Source organism: Maniola jurtina, chromosome 26, assembly GCF_905333055.1.
Source record: "Maniola jurtina chromosome 26, ilManJurt1.1, whole genome shotgun sequence".
NCBI classification, from domain to species: Eukaryota; Metazoa; Arthropoda; class Insecta; order Lepidoptera; family Nymphalidae; genus Maniola; species Maniola jurtina.
This window is the reverse complement of record NC_060054.1, coordinates 3,073,957-3,098,536: the sequence shown is the minus strand read 5'-3', so window position 1 is coordinate 3,098,536 and position 24,580 is coordinate 3,073,957. Positions and strand designations below refer to the sequence as shown.

Here is a 24,580-nt window from a genome sequence, read left to right as displayed (position 1 = left end):
AAAACAAAACACCGTTCAATGGTGTTGCGTGCACTGCAGTGGATTCTAGTATACAATTCTTCTGGGGTTCCATTATGTAGCCATTGTACCTTCACACAACATATACATGTTGATTATATTGTGCAGGACCGCACAAGCATTCACCAATTTTCCGGCTTTTATGGGCTGATAATGTAACTTTGTCATCAAGCAGCGCCACCTTGATTTTAAAACTACAAAACACCGTTCAATAGCGTTGCGTGCACTGCAGTGGATTCTAGTATACAATTCTTCTGGGGTTCCATCAGCTATATGGGCAATTAAAATAATAGAATAGAATTATTATTTATAAAAATAAACTTTTACAAGTGCTTTTGAATCGTCGATGAATCTACCACTGGTTTGAAATGCCCTTCCTGCTGAGAAGAACCAGCAAGAAACTCGGCGGTTGCCATTTTCAAAAATTGCTTACAATAAATAAAACTGTGCTATGTATGCAGTGTGTCCACAATATAATAGGCCTTTATTTCCCAATAAGTACTTGTTCACGTTGGAAAGCGCGGGCGCGGCGGCGGGTGCGGGCCCGGAGAAGTGGCGAGTTCGTGTTCACATTAGCCGCCAGGCGTTTGCGCGAGTGTGACGTGTTGTCAGAGATTGTAAACATGGACGACGATCTTTTATTTTTAACCGAAAATTCATATCTAAAGTGGGAGATGTTAAAAATTAGAATTGGTGTGCACGAAATTAATAAAGAAAGAGAACAGTATGGTGAATTTCATACTTTATATAGTAATTTGAGAGAACATCCTTCAAGATTTTTTGGATATACCAGGATGACAGTCAACTGTTTTGATTACATATTGGATTCAATAAGGAGTGAGATTTCAAAAGTAGACACAAATTTTCATAAAAGCATAAAACCCGAAGAAAGACTATTTGTAACTATAAGGTGAGTTTAAAAAAAAAAGAATTTTCGTAGTTAATTATATTTAAAGTTTAATTTTCATAATTTGATGTGTTATATTCGTAACTATTGTAACTATGGTAAGCCTGGGACGTGAAACTATTCATTTCATTCATAACAACTTCTGTAATTTTGTTTCTCGTACGTAATTTTTGCATAGGAGTAAACTCCTTCATGTACGGCAACAGACTTTTAAAAAATAACAGGTCTTCGCAATCTTGTTCTTGCCTTTCGCTGCTTTGCGACAGTTTAATTTGTAATAATTCCAACTTTTTCTTCTCTAATTCCATGAATTCCTGTCTTACATCTTGTGCACATTTACGTTTGGTGCTCGTATATTGTGTACTTGTAGATGAACCAGCTATTGACTGGGGAGTTGGGGACCGTTCATTATTATCACTACAGTTTCCATCAGCAGTTTCATCTAAATTGCCTTCATTTAATTCTGGGGTAGGGGAGACCGGGGATGGTTGACTAACTTTTGACTTAAGCTCGTATATCTCTGATGTTAAAGTGAATATAACAAAAATAGCAGTTGATACAGATAGAAGAACTATTCAGGTACCTAAAATACTAATCTATAACCTATATATTTATCATTATAATATTTATTTAGTCGATTTTCTAAACCCCTGACGCTTGGTCAACCTACCCCATGTTCGGGGTAAGTTGACCATAGGCATGGGGTAGGTTGACCTAGGCAGTAATTAGTGTAAATAAAGAGGATTAGTATACAATAAAACATTAAAATGTACTAAATGATAGAAACTTTTTATTTAATTATAAACAAACTTAAATTTGAGATCCATTCTCGGTTAATAAAGAACTTTACTAAAGGTGACTTTTTAAACTATTAAAAAAACTAAAATTAACAATTCTTGAGGGATTAATTTTTGTACTTTCTGTTTCAACCATAATTGTAACTTGAATTATTCTAATAAATCGCTAATCACAGATAAAATTGCTTTTATAAAAATATTATTCAACATACATAAACTTGTGAGTATCTAATATTATAAACTAATAATAAAACAGAAAACTTCTTTTCTAAATTAACTTATTTATGAAAATAGAACAATCAGTCTCATATTAGAGTTTTTAAGTATATCTGCTAACAAAATATTATAATCTTTAAAATAGTGATTATCATTAGCCACTTTAATATTTACCAAAATATAAGATTTATTTTCTAAAACTTAACCTAACTATGAATAGAACCTGTCTCATGTTATCTAGTTTTAGTAAAGATCTATCTAAAATCAGACCGTCATATCAGTCTTCTAAATCAGAATTACAATTCTTACATTCATACAATATCAAATTACCTTTTGCACATTTAGAATGAGCCCATAATTTACACGTAATGCACTGAATCCACTCTTCACCAGGTTTACTGGCTGAATAGGATTCGGTACATTCTAGACAAATCGCGTCATCATCGTCGCTTATTTCTGAAAGATCATCGTTATTCTTAGTTTTCTTTCCCTTCCCCTTTCCTTTACCTTTGCCCTTGCCTGTTCCCTTGTTTTTTCCTTTTATTTTTGGGGTATTTTTTTCTTTTTTCATCTTTGTTGGGTCACTTATTACTGATTCAATTAAACTCAGACTTCACCGTAGATCATGTATTTAATTTACATAGCAACAACAGAGCTTATCTACTTATAAACTATGTACATGACCAACCGAGTTGGTAGGCGCCAACCAACTGCCCGACTCTGCCGCGCGCAGGCGGCTCATTCCATTTTACTTACATCAGCCCTTTTAGTCCCCCACAATATTCCCCCCTTTTAAAAAAAAAAAAAAAAAAATTTTTGTTTCTACAACACACAAAAAATTTTTATATAGTGATTTCAAACATTACTACTGAGCTCACAGGTCGCTTTGTTGCTGACTACGCGCCACTTGGAATGTAGATCGCTATAATTGTAAACAAAGGCTTCACATTACGGTCACTTGATGTGGGACTAAAAGTTACACGCGCCTAACCGACTTGGCACAATAAGTGGTACTCAACACTATTAACACATAACAATAAATTTTCTTCAAAACTTGTAACGTTCTTTTATTTCCTAGATACCTGTAAGGGCCATGCTAGGGTTTTATATTTTACGACACATTCCTACATCTACAACACATTACGAAATACGAGCTCCGCTTATTACACATATTCCACTAATACGTTTGGTTCTGCGTGACACCCGGTAGGGTGGATTGGATTCTTACTGTCGGGACCTCCAATCCGACACTAGCAGCCTCTTTACGTAGCCACTTCCCAATCTTTTTCCTGATTTGGTTCCTTACACCATAGCAGTAGATTATACATAAAAATATCGTTACAGTGCCCAGCAATGCAAACAGCAAGTTAATTTTTGATTCTAAGTTTCCGTTATTCGACACGGTCTGTTCAATAGCCACATTATTCTGGTTCCTTTCCTCTTTACTCTGACCGTAACCCATTGTTGCTCTCGCTAATAGATACGTATATGTACTGTAACTACTTAACAAATGATTTCTATATTATTTAATTAATTAATATATACTACTTGTTACATATTCTGCTCACGTTCGACCTAATTACTGTGTTGCATCTGCTTTACGTTACTGCGTAATATAAAAATATACAATAAAAATACACCATTATTTTTCTGTATTGCCTAACTCATTACTCAGCAAACCGCACTGGTCTAATTATTCTACGGCCGCTACGTGAGGTCTTTGGCGGCATGCAGTTTTCTACCTTATCACTTGGCGTTATAATCGGTTCCTTATACTCACAACGCTCGTCAACCTCGTCGTTTAATATGAATGCAGGCTTCAGTCTGTCTATTGATATATATAACTCCCTATTAGGTAGCTGAATTAAAAAACATTTTTTGTTCCTCTTGATTAACTGGTACGGACCTTGGTACGTGGGTGTTAATGGCTTCCGTACCGCATCATTCCTTACAAACACATGCGTACACTTGTGTAACTCGGGGTGGCAAAACGTCTCTTTAGGATCGGTGCCTTTCCGAGTTACGGGGTTAAAACTATGCAACGTCTTGCGTAATCTGTCCACGAATGTGTACGGGTCATTACCTTTGTACGACGAACTTTCCGCGAAAAAATCGCCAGGTAACCTGATATCATGCCCGTACACCATTTGCGCCGCACTTACCCCTGAATCACTCCTGCATGCTGCTCGGAGACCTAGTAAAACTGTTGGCAACTCCTGTACCCAACACTCGCTACGAATCATTCTTGCTGTAATTGCTGTTTTGAGAGACCTATGCCACCTCTCAACCAACCCATTACTTTGTGGGTGATACGGGGTTGTCCTGATACGTTGCACCCCCATTAATTTCATGAGATTCTGGAACACTTCCGCTTCAAACTGCCTGCCCTGGTCCGAAGTCAGCCATTTTGTTCCCCCGAACCTGCTGCACCACCCTGTATATATTACCTCGGCTACCGTCTCCGCTGTAATGTCCTTGATGGGCAACGCTTCCGGCCATCGTGTGTACCTGTCGACGATGGTAAGTAGGTATCTGTATCCATCTTGTGATGTCGGTAGGGGCCCAACTATATCGACATGTATATGATCGAACCTCTGGCATGGTGGAAAAGACTCTAATTTTGAAAGTGTGTGCCGACTCACCTTGACCTTCTGGCATTCAATGCACGCTTTTGCCCAAGACCTGACATCCCTATTCATATCTTTCCACACGAACCGTTGTGCTACCATCTTGAGGGTTGCCTTAACTCCGGGGTGACTTATATTATGAACCGCTTCAAAAACATGCCTCCTGAACTTCCCTGTTATGTATGGCCTAATACGGTTCCCTGTTACATCACAATAAATGCCTTTACTAACGTTAGGTATGCTAACACGTTCCAACTTAAGACTGCTTACATTGCAATCGTTTCGTAACCGCATGACCTCATCGCTTACCTCCTGGTCCCTAGCTAATTCCTCGTAATCGATTACCGTTGGGAAAACAATGGTCTCTATTCTCGATAATGCGTCCGCGACCGGGTTCTGATTTCCGGTGATATGTTGTATATCGCTGGTAAATTCGCTAATATACAACAATTGCCTGACTCTCCTTGGGGTCTCTTTTTCTGAACTTACTTTAGTTAGTGCAAAAGTTAACGGTTTATGATCCGTAAATACTGTCAGTTGCCGTCCCTCGATCATATTCTTAAAATGTGTGATAGCCATGTAGATCGCTAGTAACTCTCGATCGTACGTGCTATACTTGCGTTGCGCATCGGATAGTCGCTTGGAAAAATAGCCTAAGGGCTTCCACACACTGTTGACTTTCTGTTGCAACACCGCGCCTACACACGTATCTGACGCGTCTGTCATGAGCGCTAAAGGAACGTTAGAAATTGGGTGCGACAATGTAACGGCGCTTTTGAGGCTTAACTTACATTGTTCGAATGCTTTCTCTGCCTCGCTGTTCCAATTGATTTTTGTCTTATCGTGCTTTTTCGCGTTATGCAGAAAACTATTAAGATGCGCATGGTGTTGAGCTGCATTTGGTAAATGAGACCTGTAGAAATTTACCATTCCTAAAAATCGTCGGAGCTGTTCAATATTTTCGGGCTTAGGGTAGTCTGCGATCGCCTTAATTTTATCGGGCAACGGACTGATGCCCTCTCGGGTTACCGCGTATCCTAAGAATTCTATTTCGTTGCGACCAAACGAACACTTGCTCGCGTTTATTGTAATGCCTACTCTATCGAAACGCTCACAAATTAACCTAACATGCTCTCTATGAATTTCTTCCGTTTCACTCGCTATAATGACGTCATCGATGTAACAAAACAACGCCGATTTTTCGCCGGCTGTTCCCTTGATGTATTCGATCCCTTGCAAAACTGTATGGTCCATGAATCTCTGAAACGTCTGTGCCGCATTTCTTAAGCCAAAGGTCATGCGAGGGAATTCGAATAAACCAAATGGGGTAATGATCGCCGTTTTCTCTATATCTTCCGGGTTAACTAAAATATTGTGGAAGGCTCTATTAACATCAATTTTAGAAAAAAAATTCTTACCTGTTAAACAGTACGTGAAGTCCTGTAGTCTCGGTACTGGGTAGCGGTCTGGTTTCGTTATCGCGTTGAGGCGTCTGTAGTCACCGCAAGGACGGATTTGCCCGTCTTTCTTCGGAACCACGTGTAGCGGACTGGCCCACTCGCTCTTTGATGGGCGGCATATACCTATTTCCTGCATTTTTCTAAACTCTTCTTTAACTAACCTATATCTATCTGGGGGCAACGGTCTCGCTTTAGCATAAACAGGCGGGCCGGAGGTCTCTATATAATGGTACACATTATGCTCAGCCTGGTCTAAGTTCTCCTTAAAATTAAGTGGTTTAGTAATGTTGGGGAAAGTGGACAGAATATCATGATATTGCATTTTACTATCGAATGTACTAATCGACGCATCGTTACACTTAACTAGCGGTCCTGCTACCGTTAACCCTGTGACTTTGTCAATTATTTTCTTTGAGCTAAGGTCTACTATAAGCTGGAAATGGCTCAAGAAATCTGCACCCAATATTGGTTGACTTACGTTCGCAATTACAAAACTCCACTTAAATGCTCTTCTTAAACACAAATTTAACTCTAAAGTTATTGTCCCAAATGTTTTTATCTCTGAGCCGTTCGCAGCGAACAACTTATATGACTCACTGTTTTTAATATATTGTTTACTCACTTTTGAGGCTGGAATCACACTAATATTAGCCCCTGTGTCCACCAAAAAACGTAAAGCATTTTTCACATCAAATACACTGAGACGGTGATTGTCCAAAACAGCGACAGAACTCTGCGTCTCACCTGAGCCTGCCGCGCCTAGTTTTCCGACCTGCCCTTCCAACTGCACGGCTGCTCGCACCTTTTCGCTCTGGATCCGAACTTGTAGTGGAAGTGACATAACCAATCCGGACTAGCTGGGCTCCGCCTTGGCGAGCCTGCCCTGGTCGGTCTGCCTCTTGAGCTGGATCGACCTCTGGGAAATCCTCGATTACCCCTGCTCCTACCGACTTCCTCACGTAGCGCCGCTATCTCTGTCATCATTTTGTTTATCTGTTGCATCACCTCACTGCCCGTCCTTTCCGGTGTCTCGCTGCTTACCGCTGCCGTCTCTCCTGTGATTGGCTGCATATTCTCCATCACTTTGTCTGCGATGGCGGCTAGGTTGTCTACTTGTTGGTCTTGACTAGCTGCGAGCACTGTCTTCACGGGTACCGGCAGTCTTGTTATCCATAGATTCTTCACCGTCTCATCGCTAGCCTTGCTGTTTCTTGCCAGCTCCTTCATCCTGCGCAGGAGCTGTGATGGTTTTTGAGTGCCCAAATCTAACTCTCCAACCAGTCTCTGGAATTGTCGCTCCGGTGACTCCTCATAAACTTGTAAAAGCCGTTCTTTTAACACTTGGTATTTATTTGTTTCAGGTGGGCTGTAAATGATATCAGCTACCTGCTGAAGCGCCTCGCGATTTAATTTCGATACAACCAACTGGAAACGGCACTCGTCTCCCTGCTTCTGAGGGGCTATGGTCGCCTCAAATTGGGCGAACCAAAGTCTAGGCATCTCTCTCCAAAACTCGGGTATTCTTGCCGACACAGAGATACTTGCCATACCTTCTTCCACTTTCATAACCTGCGGCGCACCCTTCTGAGGCGAGCCTATCGGGTTCATTGTGCTTGAATTACCGTACGACGACCAGGTTGCGCTTTGTTCAGCTGCGGGGTCACCACTGTTGGGTCACTTATTACTGATTCAATTAAACTCAGACTTCACCGTAGATCATGTATTTAATTTACATAGCAACAACAGAGCTTATCTACTTATAAACTATGTACATGACCAACCGAGTTGGTAGGCGCCAACCAACTGCCCGACTCTGCCGCGCGCAGGCGGCTCATTCCATTTTACTTACATCAGCCCTTTTAGTCCCCCACATCTTTTTTAAAGTATCCTTCCGTATTTGCTTCATTTTGTTTTCAAGAAGATTTTCTTTCTCAGGAGTGTCTGTATATATGGTGCTTCTACGTTTTCGTATGTTTATTCTACTTCCTAATCGTGGTGCTGCTTTCGGAAAAGGTCTAATCTCTTCAGGTGAAAGAAAACTTTGATTGGATTCAGGTGGAGGTGGTGTTACACATGGGTGTGGTTCGATATGTGGAAGTATATCTTGATTAAATCCAGGTGGTGGTGGAGTTTCAAATGGGCATGCATCAATATCTGACTGATGTATGTTCTCTATTTCTGGTTCTTCTTGTACGTGTTCTTCATCGAGAATAGAAGGTGATTCGCAAACGGTACTAGATGACCTTGATCTTTCGGGCAATATAGGAACCATTAGATTAGCAGAACCACTGCCTGAATTTGATGGAAGTTCTACAACTTGAGGTAAAGTAACCGATGAATTTGTTTGAGAGGTTTGTGGAACAGTATTTCCAATGTCTAAATTATTTTGCGAATTTGATGGACCTGCTACCGCACTACCAGCGGTTGAGGATCTAGCGTCATGTGCGTCTGGTAATGGCCTATCAGTAACAAAGGCTCCACTAAATTCAGACTCAGGAAATATATTTTCATTAAGCGGCGAAATACCGGTGACTCTGAATCCAGACTGTATATTGTCGATTGTAGCCGCCATTGGCAGAGATATTTTTAACAATTCCGGAATATCGTAAATTGTGATGGTTTTTCCAGGGTGAGTAGCTAGCCAGTTGTCGCTGGCTTTATTGTAATATTTCTTGAGAGGTCCGTAAACGCTTCTGTCCAGTGGTTGTAGTTTGTGGCTACAATGAGGGGGGAATGACAAAACTGTAATCCCATTGTTTTTGAAATAATCCAGCACCTCGATTGATAAATGTGAGTCGTGGTTGTCCAAGAGCAGAAGAATAGGCTTTTCTTTACTGGGTTTCACGTGTTTCACAAAATGCTTTGCGTATTTTATGAAATTTTCTTCTTTCATCCACCCAGATGGGTTAGCGTCACCTTCTGAACCTATAGGACCCGCATTAAGAAAATGCTCCTTGAAATGTACTCTTGGAAAAACAAAAAACGGGGGAACCATGTTGCCGAGAGCTGAAATTGCTACTGCAATTGTCACTAAAGTGCCTCTTTCAGCCGAAGTCATTTTACCCAAATTTTTAATACCCCGGCGAGCTATGACTCTATTAGGCACATGGACTGTTGTAAGTCCCGTCTCATCAACATTCCAAATATCACCTGGGCTTAGATTTAATCGTTCGTAAACTGTTTTCAAGTTAACAAAGAACTCACTTACATTTTGTTTGTTGAACGACGTAGCTCTAGACAGGCTTGTAGGTTGAGGTGATCTTATTGATAACGAGGGATGACGTTTTAAGAAATTACCAAGCCAATCTTCGCCAGCCATTAATTTTGTATTCCAAGATTCAGGTACAGTTTTATTATTCTTTTTTGCGTATTCAAATGCAAACTTGCGTGTCTCATACGGTGTTAATCCATAGTAAATGTCAGCAGCCGTCTTCAAATAAGCTACCAGTTTATTTTCTTCGTCATCGCTAAATACCTGCCTATTTTTTATGTACCCCGCCGTGTCCAGGGTCAAATCAGCTTTCCCGAGGTTCGGACAACTTTCTAGTTTTTGTTTAAGTTTAGTCACATAACGATGCAACGTTTTGTATGGAATTTGGTATTTCTTTGATGTGGCGTTGATGCTATTATTATCGAAGATTACTGCGTGGCAAGCTCTTTCTATGATATCTTTTGGTACATCACCCCTTTCAGATTTTCTTTTGTACGTCCTCATTTTCTGTAAAAATACAACTGAAATTTAGTATGTGAAAGAAGACTATGATAGTGTTTACATTGATGATGCACATTAACCATTAGCCCACACAATTCTTTAAATAAATGATAAAATGTTATACTTATTATAAAGGGGTTGGTTGACCAATTAGTCTACCTACCCCGAACAAAATTAGTCAACCAACCCCTGACGCCATTTTGAATTTCACCTGCGTATCATATGCAAACTGTGGCACTAACATGGAAGCAATACTGTGTAATATAGAATAAAATTATCATATTTACATTTGGCATAACAACAGCATTGTTTCTAACAGATCCAAAGACACAATAACAAAAAAAGTACGAACGAAAAAAGTTACTTACCGAGACCAAAAATACAACATGTGATGCCACTCACGAACGCCACGCGACTGCGGCGGCTCACTTCACACAAGTTAGCGGGTCGTAGGGAGGCAGCGTCGCTCGTGATTGGTTGATGAAAAACACGTGATGGTGGCGAGTTATTGTTGTTTAGTCTACCTGCCCCTATAGCCAACCATCCCCGGTCTCCCCTAACGTCATCTTTTATAAACTGCATCATTTGAAAATATGGCCACATTGAAGTGTTTTGATCAGTTCCAGCATCTCCAGAACGAGAAACCGGAATTTTTTTAAACTCTTTCATAAATTGGTCCCGAATATTCTTCCATTTTTTAACCCCCGACCCAAAAAGAGGGGTGTTATAAGTTTGACGTGTGTATCTGTGTATCTGTGTATCTGTGTGTCTGTGTATCTGTGTATCTGTGTATCTGTGTATCTGTGTATCTGTGTATCTGTGTATCTGTCTGTGGCCTCGTAGCGCCTAAACGAATGAACCGATTTTAATTTAGTTTTTTTTGTTTGAAAGGTGGCTTGATCGAGAGTGTTCTTAGCTATAATCCAAAAAAATTGGTTCAGCCATTTGGAAGTTATCAGCTCTTTTCTGGTTTTCTTATTACTTTTATCCCAGGACCACCAGAGGTTACGTATTTTCTGACACAGGAAATATGTACGATTGAGTAGTGTTAGTAAGTACTAAGAAAGCATGCCTAGCCTACGTGCTAGCTTGCTTAGACGGCCAATTTTCAGGTATCTGATAATCAAGGTACATAAAAACATTACTTATCTCACGTAAATTCGCCAAACTGATTTTTACGTATATTTTAGGCAATATCCTTAAAAATATGTCGCCAATACTCCCAGACACTTCCTGCGTCGGCCGTATTGCTTTGCAGACGCTTTAAAGCTCCCAAAATAAGTAATTACTTAACTGCACGTAAATTCTGATGCTCCATTTTTATATATGTCCACCAGACAACTATTTTAAAACCTTTTACAAGAAGACAGACCGATCCAGAGGGCCAATCATCCCCTAAATTCAATTTTAATGCCTCAGCTGTGGGTTTGAGCGCGAGGGCATCATTATCTACGCGCATGAGACTGAGTAAGACATGTATTAGGATATATTGACTTCTCTCTCACTCTCTTATAGTTTACTTATGTCAATTAATTATTAATATTAAAAAAAATCTGCTAAAAATTTAAAAAATTGGAGAATTTACGTGAGGTAAGTAATGTTTTTATGTACCTTGATTACCTGATACCTAAAAATTGGCCGTCTAAGCAAGCTAGCAGGTCTGTAGGCATGCGTTCTTAGTACATACTAACACTACTCAATCGTCCACATTTCGTTCGTCAGAAAATACGTGACGGCTGGTGGCCCTGGGATCTTTCACTATTGTAACAGAGGTTCATAATATTATGTCAATTGGCAAATGTCAAGTTGTCAAGATGGACGTTGCCTAGATACATAATTATTTATTTGAAAATAATGTTTTGGAAAACTCCGATACTTTGGATCGTAGGCGCGGAGTTTCTAATTTATAAAATATTATAATCACAGTTAAACGAGAAAACATCAATTCAATTATAATATCCAACAGTCAACCAAAGGCCACGAACAATCAACCCAAACCCAAACCATAGTCAAACTATTTTTAGGGTTCAGTAGGTATCTGTAGAAAAAAAAGATGTTGTAGGTAGCCTCGACTGTTGTAGTCGCGTAGGTGTGCATGGCACCATTAAATATCGTAGGAGGCGATGACCCTCCGCGCGGCTGAGTTTCCCGCATCGTAGTCGCTTTGTCGCGCAGGTTTGGATGATGCATTAGGCGCACCTTCTTTTTATTTTATCTGCTTGAACTCAGCTTATTTACTTTGACAAAATACGTTTAAAATTCATCATCATCAGGATCAACCCATCGCCGGCTCACTACTGAGCACAAGTCTCCTCTCAGAATGAGAAGCTACCACACTGGCCAAGCACGTATTGGCACACCTCACGCACCTTTGAGGGAGCATTATGGCCAACTCTCAAGCATGCAGGTTTCCTGACGGTGTTTTCCTTCACCACTTCGTTGTCTGTCTGTGTGTCATCTTTCAAGAGAATCAAAACTTATAAATTGGGTACTTCCCGTTTACGTAGAATCATGAAAGGCAGGTAGCAATATCTTATAGCCCAAGCACTCTACTCCTGTGGCCCAAGTAAAGAGAAAAATCCGACAACTGAATTGTCATTACATTAAAAAAAAACTTGTACGGAACTCTTCATGTGTGAGGCAGACTCGCACTTGACCGGTTTTTGATAGTTATCTCAAATAAAAATTTGACATGCAATAACAAATAAAATGAAATACAAGCCACTTTATTCCTTATTTCATCGGGTGAAAGTTGATTTCAATTTAATCGTAGGTATATCTTGAAAAGCGAACTATTATACGACTACGTAAAATGGGTACATTTTTAAAGCAACGATATGTTAGAAACAGATATTTCGTTTTGGTCGTGTTAAACTATGTGAGTCATTCAGATAATTCTTGATTTAGTGATGTTCGGTCAAAAATATTTCATGGAACGTATAATTAACATAACATTGATGTTATTTTTGAAGAGATATTAGCTGCCTTATTGGATTTATATTATTATAGAAATTGGGTTTTAGAATGGCACAAATAAACGGTAATTTATGAATAAAGTTTAAAAAGCGTGAAATAAAAATTAAATTAAAAATTTAAAAAACCCCCGACACATAAACCTCTAAAAAGTAAAAAAATAATAGGTAAATATGTATGGGCCCTTTAAGAATAGTATAAATAGTAAAGTTTAATCCAAGCGCTCGTTGCGTCGGGGGACCGCTAAAGACTATTCTTTCTACAACAGATGACTTTCATAGTTTATGATAGGTAGCGGTCCCCTGGCGCAACGAGCGCTTGGATAAAACTTTACTATTTATACTATTCTTAAAGGGCCCATACATATTTACCTATTATTTTTTTACTTTTTAGAGGTTTATGTGTCGGGGGTTTTTTAAATTTTTAATTTAATTTTTATTTCTTAAAGCCTTTTCTATAAAAATTAAATATTGTTTAGTGTTGATGCCTTATATAATTTTAGTAGGTATATAAAGTAATTAGTATAGACATATTTAAATTTTACGTAATAATTGTATTTTTTTTATATGTTTCAGATATCTTTCCACTGGGTTGGCATTTCGATCTTTGGCTTATAGCTTTCGTTTGGGTGTTAGTACAGTGTCTGAGATTGTTTATAGTACCTGTGAAGCTATTTGGAAAAAAAATTTGAATGTCCACATGCCACTGCCATCTGAAGACCAGCTTAAGCATATTTCTTCAGATTTTGAGAAAATGTGGAACTTTCCTAACTGCATTGGCAGCTTAGATGGTAAACATTGTAGAATTAAACGACCTAAACGATCAGGATCGGCATTTTTTAACTACAAGCATTATTTCTCTATTGTTTTGCAAGCTGTGGCTGATGCGAACAAAAGATTTTTAACTATTGAAGTGGGAGGTAGAGGAAAGCAAAGCGACGGCGGTACATTCAACGCCTCGTCCCTGAACCGGTTACTCGAAAGAGGCGCATTCAATATTCCAGAACCAAGAACATTACCCAATTCTAATATTACAGCTCCATATGTTATAGTAGCCGATGAAGCTTATCCTCTTAAAGAGTATCTTATGCGTCCATATCCACAAAGAACATTGAATCAAGAGAGAGAACATTTTAATAATAGATTGTCAAGAGCGAGAAAAACCGTGGAGTGTGCATTTGGAATTTTATGCAATAAATGGCGAGTTTTGTTAAAACCTATTGAAACTGATGTTAAACATGCACGCCTGATTATCAAAACCGCTTGCTTATTGCATAATATTGTAATTGATATAGATGGTTACAATTTCAATGATGAGTTAACAACTGAAACTCAGCACCAAAGGCGACAAACTGGAAGAAACAACAATCCATCAAATCGAGCTAAACAAATTCGGAGTTTATTCACGAAATATTTTTGGGAGAACAATCGTTTAATATATACGTCGCCATCTTTGTAATATATTTTTGTATCTTTTGTAGTCTGTCATAATATTCCTTTAGAAAAATAAAAAGTTAAAAATAGGTACCCACAATATTTCATTTACTCACCCTCCATTTCAGGAAACAATTCCGCAATTTCCTTCCATAGCTTATTGAGAATATTTCTGTTCATATGATGCCTGTGTTTGCTTTGCCAAATCGGAGTTCTAGCCTGAACAGCACTAATAAACTCTTCTGTATTGAAAGACATGATGGAGACGTGCTACCGTTTCTAGCGACAAGTTCATACTGGTTGAACTTACCTGACGTCGCGAGTGAATCGCGCGCTCCGCCGCTAGTTCGACGTAAACACACACAAACATCTCACGCGTTTGATATTGCCGCGAGCGGCGCGCGCGCGCCAGTCGCTAGCTTGCCCGCTACTTAGAGCTAGTTCAGACATGGCGGATTCCGCGCGGATGCAAATCGCGCGGTTCTAAACGCAAGTGTTCAGACAGGCGCGGATGTACATGCGGAGTGCCGTTATTCGCATAGGGTGACAGTCCAATCATGGAAGTCGAAGAAGCAATATGTGTGTACTTGTTGCTCCGTAAAAAAGAAAGAAAGAAGAAACGGCAGTATTGGGTGCATCCAATATTACGCGATCGGTTTACTCATGGTCAGTTTCAGACTTTATATCCAAAATTAAGAAGTTTTGAACCAAAATTCTTCAATTATTTGAGAATGTCGATAAATTCATTTGATGAATTATTAGAAATGATGAGTAAACAAATTGAATCTAATGATACCCATATGAGGTCAAGCGTGTCCCCAGAAGAAAAACTCGTGATCACATTAAGGTAAGATATTTATTTTATACGTCAGAATATATATTTTGTACTATAGAAGACTGTGAATCGTCAGTGCTATTGCATGATAAAGGCGATGGAGACTCTCCTGGTACTATTGTAGAATATCCAGTGAAATATCCTTGTGGGTTTGAATATTGTTGGTTTTGCCAAAATACTGCATTAGGCGTGTTTTGCTGGCTCGTGATATGAATAGGCGATGGTAATTTCTGCCCTTTCTGTATTACCTGGAGCAATTCAATTTTAGTAGCCAATCGTTTATTTTCTGGAACTTTCTTTAACTCTTTATACAATGACATGCAAAAAAGTTTATCATCATCATCTTGCTTTGACATACTTTCTTGTATTTGTCTTTGTATTTTATCTCTTGATTCAATACTATTTTCTAATATGTTAGCCAATCGCTCTTCTGAAGTAATTTTAGTTTTCTTCCTTTTATTGGGTACCGGTTGTATTTCACGTGCATTTACAAAATTATCTAGCTTTTGGTCAATGTTCCGAATTTCTTCATTTTTGGCTTCATCTATGTTTGTGATAGTTTCTTTGTTTTCTATCGTCTTCTGAAGAAAAGAAAGCCGGTCGAAATACATGTATTTTGAACCTTTACATGCACCAGAACCAGAAGGAATTGATTTGCCTTTCTTGAATTCCTTATTATAAGCATCACGGATGTTCTTCCATTTTTTTTGTAATGATACACCTGGAACAGAAATCACTATCTTTAACAAATATAAATACAGTAGCGGTTAGGTAATTCAAGACACTCATTATGCTTTAACTAGCGGACCCGGCAGACTTTCAAAACGATACAGATTAATATTTTATTTTTCAGATATCTGGGTACTGGTTGTTCCTTTGGAGAACTACATTACAACTTTCGTCTTGGCAAATCTACAATCACAGGAATTGTCCGTGAAGTATGTGAAACTCTGTGGGAAAAAGTCACAAAAAACGTCATGCCTGAACCCAGCGAAGATATATGGAAGAAAATAGCTAAAGATTTTGAAAAATATGCAAATTTTCCCAATTGCATAGGCGCCATAGATGGCAAGCATATAAGGATTACAAAACCCAAAGATTCGGGTTCTTTGTATTATAATTACAAAACTTTTTTTTCCATAGTACTGTTGGCACTTTGTGATAGTAACTATTGTTTTACTTTCATAGATATCGGATCTTACGGAAAAAGTAGTGATTCTGCAATTTTTAAAAATTCAGCATTTTATAAAAGGTTAATAGAAAAGTCATTACACATACCAAAACCTAAACCAATATCTGAAACAGATCCTAAACCATTGCCATACGTCATAGTTGGCGATGAAGCGTTTGGTTTATCCGAAAATGTAATGCGACCCTATGCAGGTAAAGGGCTATCATATGAAAAAAAATATTTAATTACAGGTTATCAAGAGCTCGACGTTTTATTGAATGCACTTTCGGAATTCTGGCAAACAAGTGGCGCATTTTTCATAGGCCTATAAACGTGAATATAGACTTTGCCGAAGACATAATAAAGGCCTGTTGCGTGCTACACAATTTTGTTAGAACTAGAGATGGTATACAGTATGAAGATACTTTACATACTGCGCCAATGAGTAATCTTATTACATTACATGCAGGAAGGGGTACACCATCATCATTAAACATTAGAGACAAATATGCTAATTACTTTGTGAATGAGGGTCGTGTAGAATGGCAAGACACGAAAATATGAAATTAAAATTGTTACAGTTCGCGCCAAATAACTAAACTCAAGATGGCGCGTCGCGTTGGTGGGTTGTACATATTACAGTTAATAGCTATACGTTACTGTGGTAACGTGATAGTTTTCCCGCGCTCGTTACGTACCGCCAAACAACGTTATACACATTTCAGTTATTTGGGGTGGACTGTCTATTACAAAACATGTAAACTACCCTGGTAAAATGTATAATTAAATGTCTACTGACCAAAAAGAACCTTCTTTTCCAAAGAATCCTCATTTTCTCCAAAAATCTCCACCAGCTCCTGCCAAGCTCCGTTTTTAATCGTTTTGTTAGAATATTCTGCACATTGGATGTTCCACAAAGCAGGTCTTTTTTCCACCTCATCGATGAATAGCTCGGTGTCGAAGCGATCCATTGTCACCGTCCGATACGCGCGGCTTCCGCGGAGCAACTGAACGCCCTCTAGGTACGTCAAGTAAATAAAACCGAGCGGCGACCGCGCGAATTCATTTTCTCGGTTGAGCCGCGCGGATTGTCAATCCGTGCGGACAGGTATGAACGATTTGTAAGGCGCTAATGTAATTAGGATCCGCGCGGTTCAACCGCGCGATTTGCATCCGCGCGGAATCCGCCATGTCTGAACTAGCTCTTAGACCGCACGTGCGTTTCGTATGTGAACACTTGGATATTACGCCATATTATGTTTGATATTTCGTGACCGCGCCCGCCACCGCGCCCGCGAGTCAACGTGAATGACTACTAAGACACTTACACTTTTTCTTATACATAGTTGTTAGTTAAAAAAATGCCTTTATCGTCTAATAATTTTTCCAAATACATTGATGATTATTTCATGTTACAATTTATTTATTTTACGTCATTTTATTTATAAATTCTTAATAATCAAAACAATATCAATTCACAGTATCAGTTCATTTATCGTCATAGTGAAAAATAATATTTAATGTCAAAATTTATGTTTAAATATTTTAGTCACTTTTATAATAGTACATAGTAATTCACGTATTAGTCGCCTCAATGGCGTCGGCCTCCTCCAAATCTCTCCAAAATCCAAATAATCTATAATAGTAATAATTAATTATAAGCTAGTTACATTAGGGCGGCTGCAGGGGGTGCGAAAGGAAACACCAGTTCCTTATCCTAATTTTATTACTAATTTAAACTATTATAAACTAACTATTACATAAAATAATCCTAATTGCTCCGCCGATTAGTGGCGGAGGCTTCTAAAGCTAATTGTGATGTGTTCGTGCCCAGTCCTCGCGCATGGTGACCGTCAATTTTGCTGCGTCAGGCGTCAGGTTACGCGGCGACTGTGGGAACGGTTTTAGCAGGCACGTCTAACGTTGCGGCCTGACTATGCCTGCGTAACAAGCTTTGCATTGTGATCAAAACAACAGTAAAAAAATACATATTGTGTCATTATTTCCTCTCTTTTATGTATATTTGATAGAAATTGTATATATTTTTGGATAACAGTCCTGGAGTTAAGGGCATTTGTCACCTCCTCTAAGCACATGCTTAATGAGGATTGGCCCATATAATTATAATGAGACACTGCTCCATTAGCGTAGGAAGCTAAAGTCTTATTAACTAATACAGAGTAAATAATAGAAATTAATTTAAACATTAATAAATAATAATTGATATAATTTAGATCAACATTTGCTTCAAAGTTTACGGCTGTACTCTCTGACTTGGCAGAAATAGTGGAGCCAAGTCATTGTAAAATAATTCGAAACATTATTTATTTAAACGAAATGTTTACAAATTCTGCATCTGGTAGAGATCTCAGATTCTAGTTTTCTCTAATTTCTCTTCTGCTCTGTATAAGGGCACGCTTTTTCAACCTTTACGGCTTTACTCCTCTGACTTGGCACAAATAGTGGTGCCAAGTAAAGTAATTCGAAACATTATTTATTTAACCGAAAAATGTTTACAAATTCTGCATCTGGTAGAGATCTCAGATTCAAGTTTTCTCTCTCTCGGTTCTCTTCTGCTCTGTACTAGTGGTGTCAAAAAATAATTTATCTATAATACATATTCAATATAAAAAAATATTCAGGATATTAGATTTTCAATAAACCCCATATTTAATACAAAATATAGTAATTTTTAAAGCCTCGTGAAATTTAAAAGCAATTTCTAATAGAAAATGTATTCATTTTCTATTAGAAATTGCTTTTAAATTTCACGAGGCGTTTGCCAAAGATAGACCGTCTACCGATCTACGTCACACGATATCAATATGGTTGCGAATATCATACTCATTCGCGATAAAATGCGTGATAATCGCTACGCGTTAGTTTTTTATTCGTTTGGAATATTGCCCCTCGGTAGTTTTACTTATCAAATAGATTCTTTCGATTTTGCTATTCAATCAGGACAGTAGATTTATTTATTTGTGAACTTGGTTGTGGGTAATACTGAATGTAAATAATATCATATTTCGTTATCGGAGTTGATTTTATCACAGATTAGGTTAGTTACTTCATATATTTCGCGCGTTTGTTATTATAGGTTAAGTACGTAAATTGTATTGGTCTTTTTGGAAATGTGTGTGTTTGTGTGGTCTCATGATGGAACCGGGTGGGCATAGTGATTATATCCAGGGTCTCATGATGGAACTGGGAGGTAGCCATAGGAACCGAGTGTCTGTTATAGCTCCGGCGTGCTTGGGTTATTGGATTTTTGTATTAGTTTTAGCCGTGATGAAGGCTAAAATAAAAGCTCGTTATTTAAACGATTTTTAAATAGGTAACTGGGTAAACTTATCTACTTTTTGTACCTTCTTGACATTTCTTTATCATTCCAATTGTTTTTAATTTTACATAATTAGGTAGGTAGATATAGATAGGTACCTAGGTATTTAGAGTAAAATTATTACCATATACTATACGTCTTTCGGGATTTCTTTATTGTCATGCTTTTTAGGGTTCCGTATCTGAACCTGAAGGGTGCTAACAAGGAATACAGAATCTTTTATTTATTTTTGTGAAGCTTGTAGGTACTTATTGAAGTAAAGATTTACAAGTGCCTTTGAAATTTGTATATATGTTGTGTATTTGTATATGTGTTGTGTATATGTTGTTTGTTTGTTGTGTTGTTTTTGTTTGTATTTGTAATTTGTTGTTTTGTTGTGTTTGGGTGTTAGGTACATACTATTTTTATTACTTGAGTGTTATTGAAATAGAGACCCGTGCTCAGTAGTGCGCCGGCGATGAGTTCTCACTTCTTTTTGATGATTCTTATAAAAAAATTAATGAAAAGAAATAATTTAAGTATAAAAATACAAAATAAAAAAAAAATTATTATTTGTTTTTTTAAAGTGATATAATATATTATTTCTACAGAACCTCCTCCGACACCTCCCAGACGTCGCTTTTAAGGTGGTAATCTGTATAATGGTTCGCTAGGGGTGAAAGCAACAGAAAAACAGGTGCAAGCGATTCTCGACCTTATTGACGGTAACGAGAAAGTTGTTATTTTGTCATATTCTTGCTCAGTATCATTCATAGAGTGCTAATATGTGGATTTCTGAAATATGTCAATAAGGTTGAAAATCGTTTGCATGCAAGTTTCTGCTTGCGGCTTTTTTTTTGATAGTTAATATATTTTAACGTAAAAAATATTCAATATTTTTCTGTAACAAACATTAATATTATGATATAGGAATCTAACCATATTTGACACCTCTACTCTGTACGCACCTAGGGTGGGCGAAGCAATTCCTTGCTGACTGACCATATAACTGGCAGCGGTGGCATTGGCCCAATCTGCCGCGGTTATGAGGGGACTATTTTGAGCCCAGTCAGGCGACACATCGATGTTATGTTGTGGACTTTCTTGCCCTCGGAGGTAAGGTCGAGAGTAACCAGCACCATCTCATAGAGAACTTTGGTCCTAGGATGGTACATCCTATGGACTTCTTGGACTGGCAGCCCCTGGAAAAGGAGGTCTGCCTTAATGAGCTCCTTGGGAAGGCCGCGGATGACGTGCCCGTGAACTTAGCAGAGCATATGCCAGCAGATCAAAAATAAAAAGGAGTTCCCTTCGCATGCAGAAGAGTTCTATAGTTCCTGATACTTTTTAAAGATAGTTCTGGCGTTTTTACTAAAAAAATCGCAGTTGAAATAATGCTCTGCTAACTTCCGGTAGCAGATCATTTTCGAGCAAAGCGAAAAAAAAAGAGTTCTCTGTACGCACGTATCTCAGTTCTATAGTTCCTCATACTTTATAATGATAGTTCTGGCATATAAACCTAAAAAAAGTCAAATGAAAAAATCAATAAATTTTCAAATTTAGTCATCATAAGTAATTTTAAAAAATTCTAGCAGCTAGAACTCTAATCTCAGAACCTAAAACTCTACGATTTCTTATAGCTCATTAACTAAGCTATAAAATAAAGCTATTAATTAGCCCAGAACTCACAAAGAAGTCCCAGCAGAGCATAGAAGAATAGTTATAAACAATAAATTTTCAAACTTCACACCAAAAGTTGTTAAAAAATTTCCAGCTGCTAGAACTCTCATCTCAGGGGCTAGAACTCCTCGATTTATTAAAGATTATTAACATAGCTATAAAATAAAGCTATAAACTAGCCCAGAACTCTCAAAAAAGTGCCAGCAGAGCATACAAGAAGAGTCATGATACACTAATTTTCAAACTTATTATCATACGCCATAAAAAAAATCTAGCTACTAGAACTCTGATCTCAGAGGCTAGAACTCCTCGATTTCTTAAATACTATTGACAAAGCTATAAAACAAAGCCATTGAATAGCCCAGAACTCTCAAAAAAGTGCCAGCAGAGCATACAAGAAGAGTCATAAACGATAAATTTTCAAACTAAAAAATCAAAAGTTACTAAAAAATTTTCAGCTGCTAGAACTCTCATCTCAGGGGCTAGAACTCCTCGATTTCTTAAATATTATTGACAAAGCTATAAAACAAAGCCATTAACTTGCCCAGAACTCTCAAAAAACAGCCAGCAGAGCATACAAGAAGAGTCATAAACGATAAATTTTCAAACTTAAAAATCACAAGTTACTAAAAAATTTCCAGCTGCTAGAACTCTCTTCTCAGGGGCTAGAACTCCTCGATTTATTAAAGATTATTAACATAGCTATAAAATAAAGCTATAAACTAGCCCAGAACTCTCAAAAAAGTGCCAGCAGAGCATACAAGAAGAGTCATGATACACTAATTTTCAAACTTATTATCATACGCCATAAAAAAAATCTAGCTACTAGAACTCTGATCTCAGAGGCTAGAACTCCTCGATTTCTTAAATATTATTGACAAAGCTATAAAACAAAGCCATTAACTTGCCCAGAACTCTCAAAAAACAGCCAGCAGAGCATACAAGAAGAGTCACAAATGATAAATTTTCAAACTTAAAAATCACAAGTTACTAAAAAATTTCCAGCTGCTAGAACTCTCATCTCAGGGGCTAGAACTCCTCGATTTCTTTAAGATTATTAACAAAGCTATCAAACAAAGCCATTAACTAGACCAGAACTCTCAAAAAAGTGCCAGCAGAGCATACAAGAATAGTCATGATACACTAATTTTCAAACTTATTATCATACGCCATGAAAAAAATTCCAGCTGCTAGAACTCTGATCTCAGAGGCTAGAACTCCTCGATTTCTTAAATATTATTGACAAAGCTATAAAACGAAGCCAACAACTAAACCAGAACTCTCAAAAAAGTGGCAGCAGAGCATATAAGAAGAGTCATAAACGATAAATTTTCAAACTTAAAAGTCAAGAGTTACTAAAAAATTTCCAGCTGCTAGAACTCTCATCTCAGGGGCTAGAACTCCTCGATTTCTTAAAGATTATTAACATACCTATTGAACAAAGCAATTAACTAGAACAGAACTCTCAAAAAAGTGCCAGCAGAGCATACAAGAAGAGTCATGATGCACTAATTTCCAAACTTATTATCATACGCCATGAAAAAAATTATAGCTGCTAGAACTCTGATCTCAGAGGCTAGAACTCCTCGATTTCTTAAATATTATTGACAAAGCTATAAAACGAAGCCATCAACTAAACCAGAACTCTCAAAAAAGTGCCAGCAGAGCATACAAGAAGAGTCATAAACGATAAATTTTCAAACTTAAAAATCACAAGTTACTAAAAAATTTCCAGCTGCTAGAACTCTCATCTCAGGGGCTAGAACTCCTCGATTTCTTTAATATTATTAACATACCTATTGAACAAAGCCATTAACTAGAACAGAACTCTCAAAAAAGTGCCAGCAGAGCATACAAGAAGAGTCATGATGCACTAATTTTCAAACTTATTATCATACGCCATGAAAAAAATTCCAGCTGCTAGAACTCTGATCTCAGAGGCTAGAACTCCTCGATTTCTTAAATATTATTGACAAAGCTATAAAACGAAGCCAACAACTAAACCAGAACTCTCAAAAAAGTGGCAGCAGAGCATATAAGAAGAGTCATAAACGATAAATTTTCAAACTTAAAAGTCAAGAGTTACTAAAAAATTTCCAGCTGCTAGAACTCTCATCTCAGGGGCTAGAACTCCTCGATTTCTTAAAGATTATTAACATACCTATTGAACAAAGCCATTAACTAGAACAGAACTCTCAAAAAAGTGCCAGCAGAGCATACAAGAAGAGTCATGATGCACTAATTTCCAAACTTATTATCATACGCCTTGAAAAAAATTATAGCTGCTAGAACTCTGATCTCAGAGGCTAGAACTCCTCGATTTCTTAAATATTATTAACAAAGCTATTAAACGAAGCCATCAACTAAACCAGAACTCTCAAAAAAGTGCCAGCAGAGCATACAAGAAGAGTCATAAACGATAAATTTTCAAACTTAAAAATCACAAGTTACTAAAAAATTTCCAGCTGCTAGAACTCTCATCTCAGGGGCTAGAACTCCTCGATTTCTTTAATATTATTAACATACCTATTGAACAAAGCCATTAACTAGAACAGAACTCTCAAAAAAGTGCCAGCAGAGCATACAAGAAGAGTCATGATGCACTAATTTTCAAACTTATTATCATACGCCATGAAAAAAATTCCAGCTGCTAGAACTCTGATGTCAGAGGCTAGAACTCCTCGATTTCTTAAATATTATTGACAAAGCTATAAAACAAAGCCATCAACTAAACCAGAACTCTCAAAAAAGTGCCAGCAGAGCATACAAGAAGAGTCATAAACGATAAATTTTCAAACTTAAAAATCACAAGTTACTAAAAAATTTCCAGCTGCTAGAAATCTCATCTCAGGGGCTAGAACTCCTCGATTTATTAAAGATTATTAACATAGCTATAAAATAAAGCTATAAACTAGCCCAGAACTCTCAAAAAAGTGCCAGCAGAGCATACAAGAAGAGTCATGATGCACTAATTTTCAAACTTATTATCATACGCCATGAAAAAAATTCCAGCTGCTAGAACTCTGATCTCAGAGGCTAGAACTCCTCGATTTCTTAAATATTATTGACAAAGCTATAAAACGAAGCCAACAACTAAACCAGAACTCTCAAAAAAGTGCCAGCAGAGCATACAAGAAGAGTCATAAACGATAAATTTTCAAACTTAAAAGTCAAGAGTTACTAAAAAATTTCCAGCTGCTAGAACTCTCATCTCAGGGGCTAGAACTCCTCGATTTCTTAAAGATTATTAACATACCTATTGAACAAAGCCATTAACTAGAACAGAACTCTCAAAAAAGTGCCAGCAGAGCATACAAGAAGAGTCATGATGCACTAATTTCCAAACTTATTATCATACGCCATGAAAAAAATTCCAGCTGCTAGAACTCTGATCTCAGAGGCTAGAACTCCTCGATTTCTTAAATATTATTG

General features: G+C 37.7%; 3 protein-coding genes across 3 annotated transcripts in view; 1 reads left to right on the top strand and 2 right to left on the bottom strand.

Annotated features, from left to right (window-relative positions):
* The first annotated feature begins 515 nt into the window (after window positions 1-515).
* On the top strand, window positions 516-17,360 carry LOC123878646 (protein ANTAGONIST OF LIKE HETEROCHROMATIN PROTEIN 1-like). Its single transcript, XM_045925960.1, has 4 exons — window positions 516-928; window positions 13,286-14,990; window positions 15,832-16,230; window positions 16,401-17,360. Exons 2-4 carry the CDS (start codon window positions 14,701-14,703, stop codon window positions 16,711-16,713), a joined length of 1,002 nt encoding a protein of 333 aa, XP_045781916.1. The 5' UTR covers window positions 516-928; window positions 13,286-14,700; the 3' UTR covers window positions 16,714-17,360.
* LOC123878728 lies at window positions 971-10,218 on the bottom strand. The gene is made up of 2 exons (XM_045926041.1): window positions 7,899-10,218; window positions 971-2,509 (listed from the first exon to the last, which is right to left on the bottom strand). Exons 1-2 carry the CDS (start codon window positions 9,738-9,740, stop codon window positions 2,216-2,218), a joined length of 2,136 nt encoding a protein of 711 aa, XP_045781997.1. The 5' UTR covers window positions 9,741-10,218; the 3' UTR covers window positions 971-2,215.
* Window positions 17,361-20,511: 3,151 nt separating the features above from the next.
* The window catches only part of LOC123878417, a 35,369-nt gene continuing 31,300 nt past the window's right edge, over window positions 20,512-24,580 (bottom strand). The window contains exon 3 of the mRNA XM_045925598.1: window positions 20,512-20,670. Coding sequence (XP_045781554.1) covers window positions 20,512-20,670 — 159 coding nt within the window. The remainder of the gene's footprint in view (window positions 20,671-24,580) is intronic.

Excerpts from the sequence above, each read along its gene's own strand:
- LOC123878646 (XM_045925960.1), top strand. The coding sequence starts at position 14,701 with ATGGAAGTCGAAGAAGCAATATGTGTGTACTTGTTGCTCCGTAAAAAA. Across the intron at positions 14,991-15,831 it reads AAACTCGTGATCACATTAAG|ATATCTGGGTACTGGTTGTT; the intron begins GTAAGATATTTA and ends TTTATTTTTCAG. Across the intron at positions 16,231-16,400 it reads AATTCAGCATTTTATAAAAG|GTTATCAAGAGCTCGACGTT; the intron begins GTTAATAGAAAA and ends ATTTAATTACAG.
- LOC123878728 (XM_045926041.1), bottom strand. The coding sequence starts at position 9,740 with ATGAGGACGTACAAAAGAAAATCTGAAAGGGGTGATGTACCAAAAGAT. Across the intron at positions 2,510-7,898 it reads GGAAGGATACTTTAAAAAAG|ATGAAAAAAGAAAAAAATAC; the intron begins ATGTGGGGGACT and ends GACCCAACAAAG.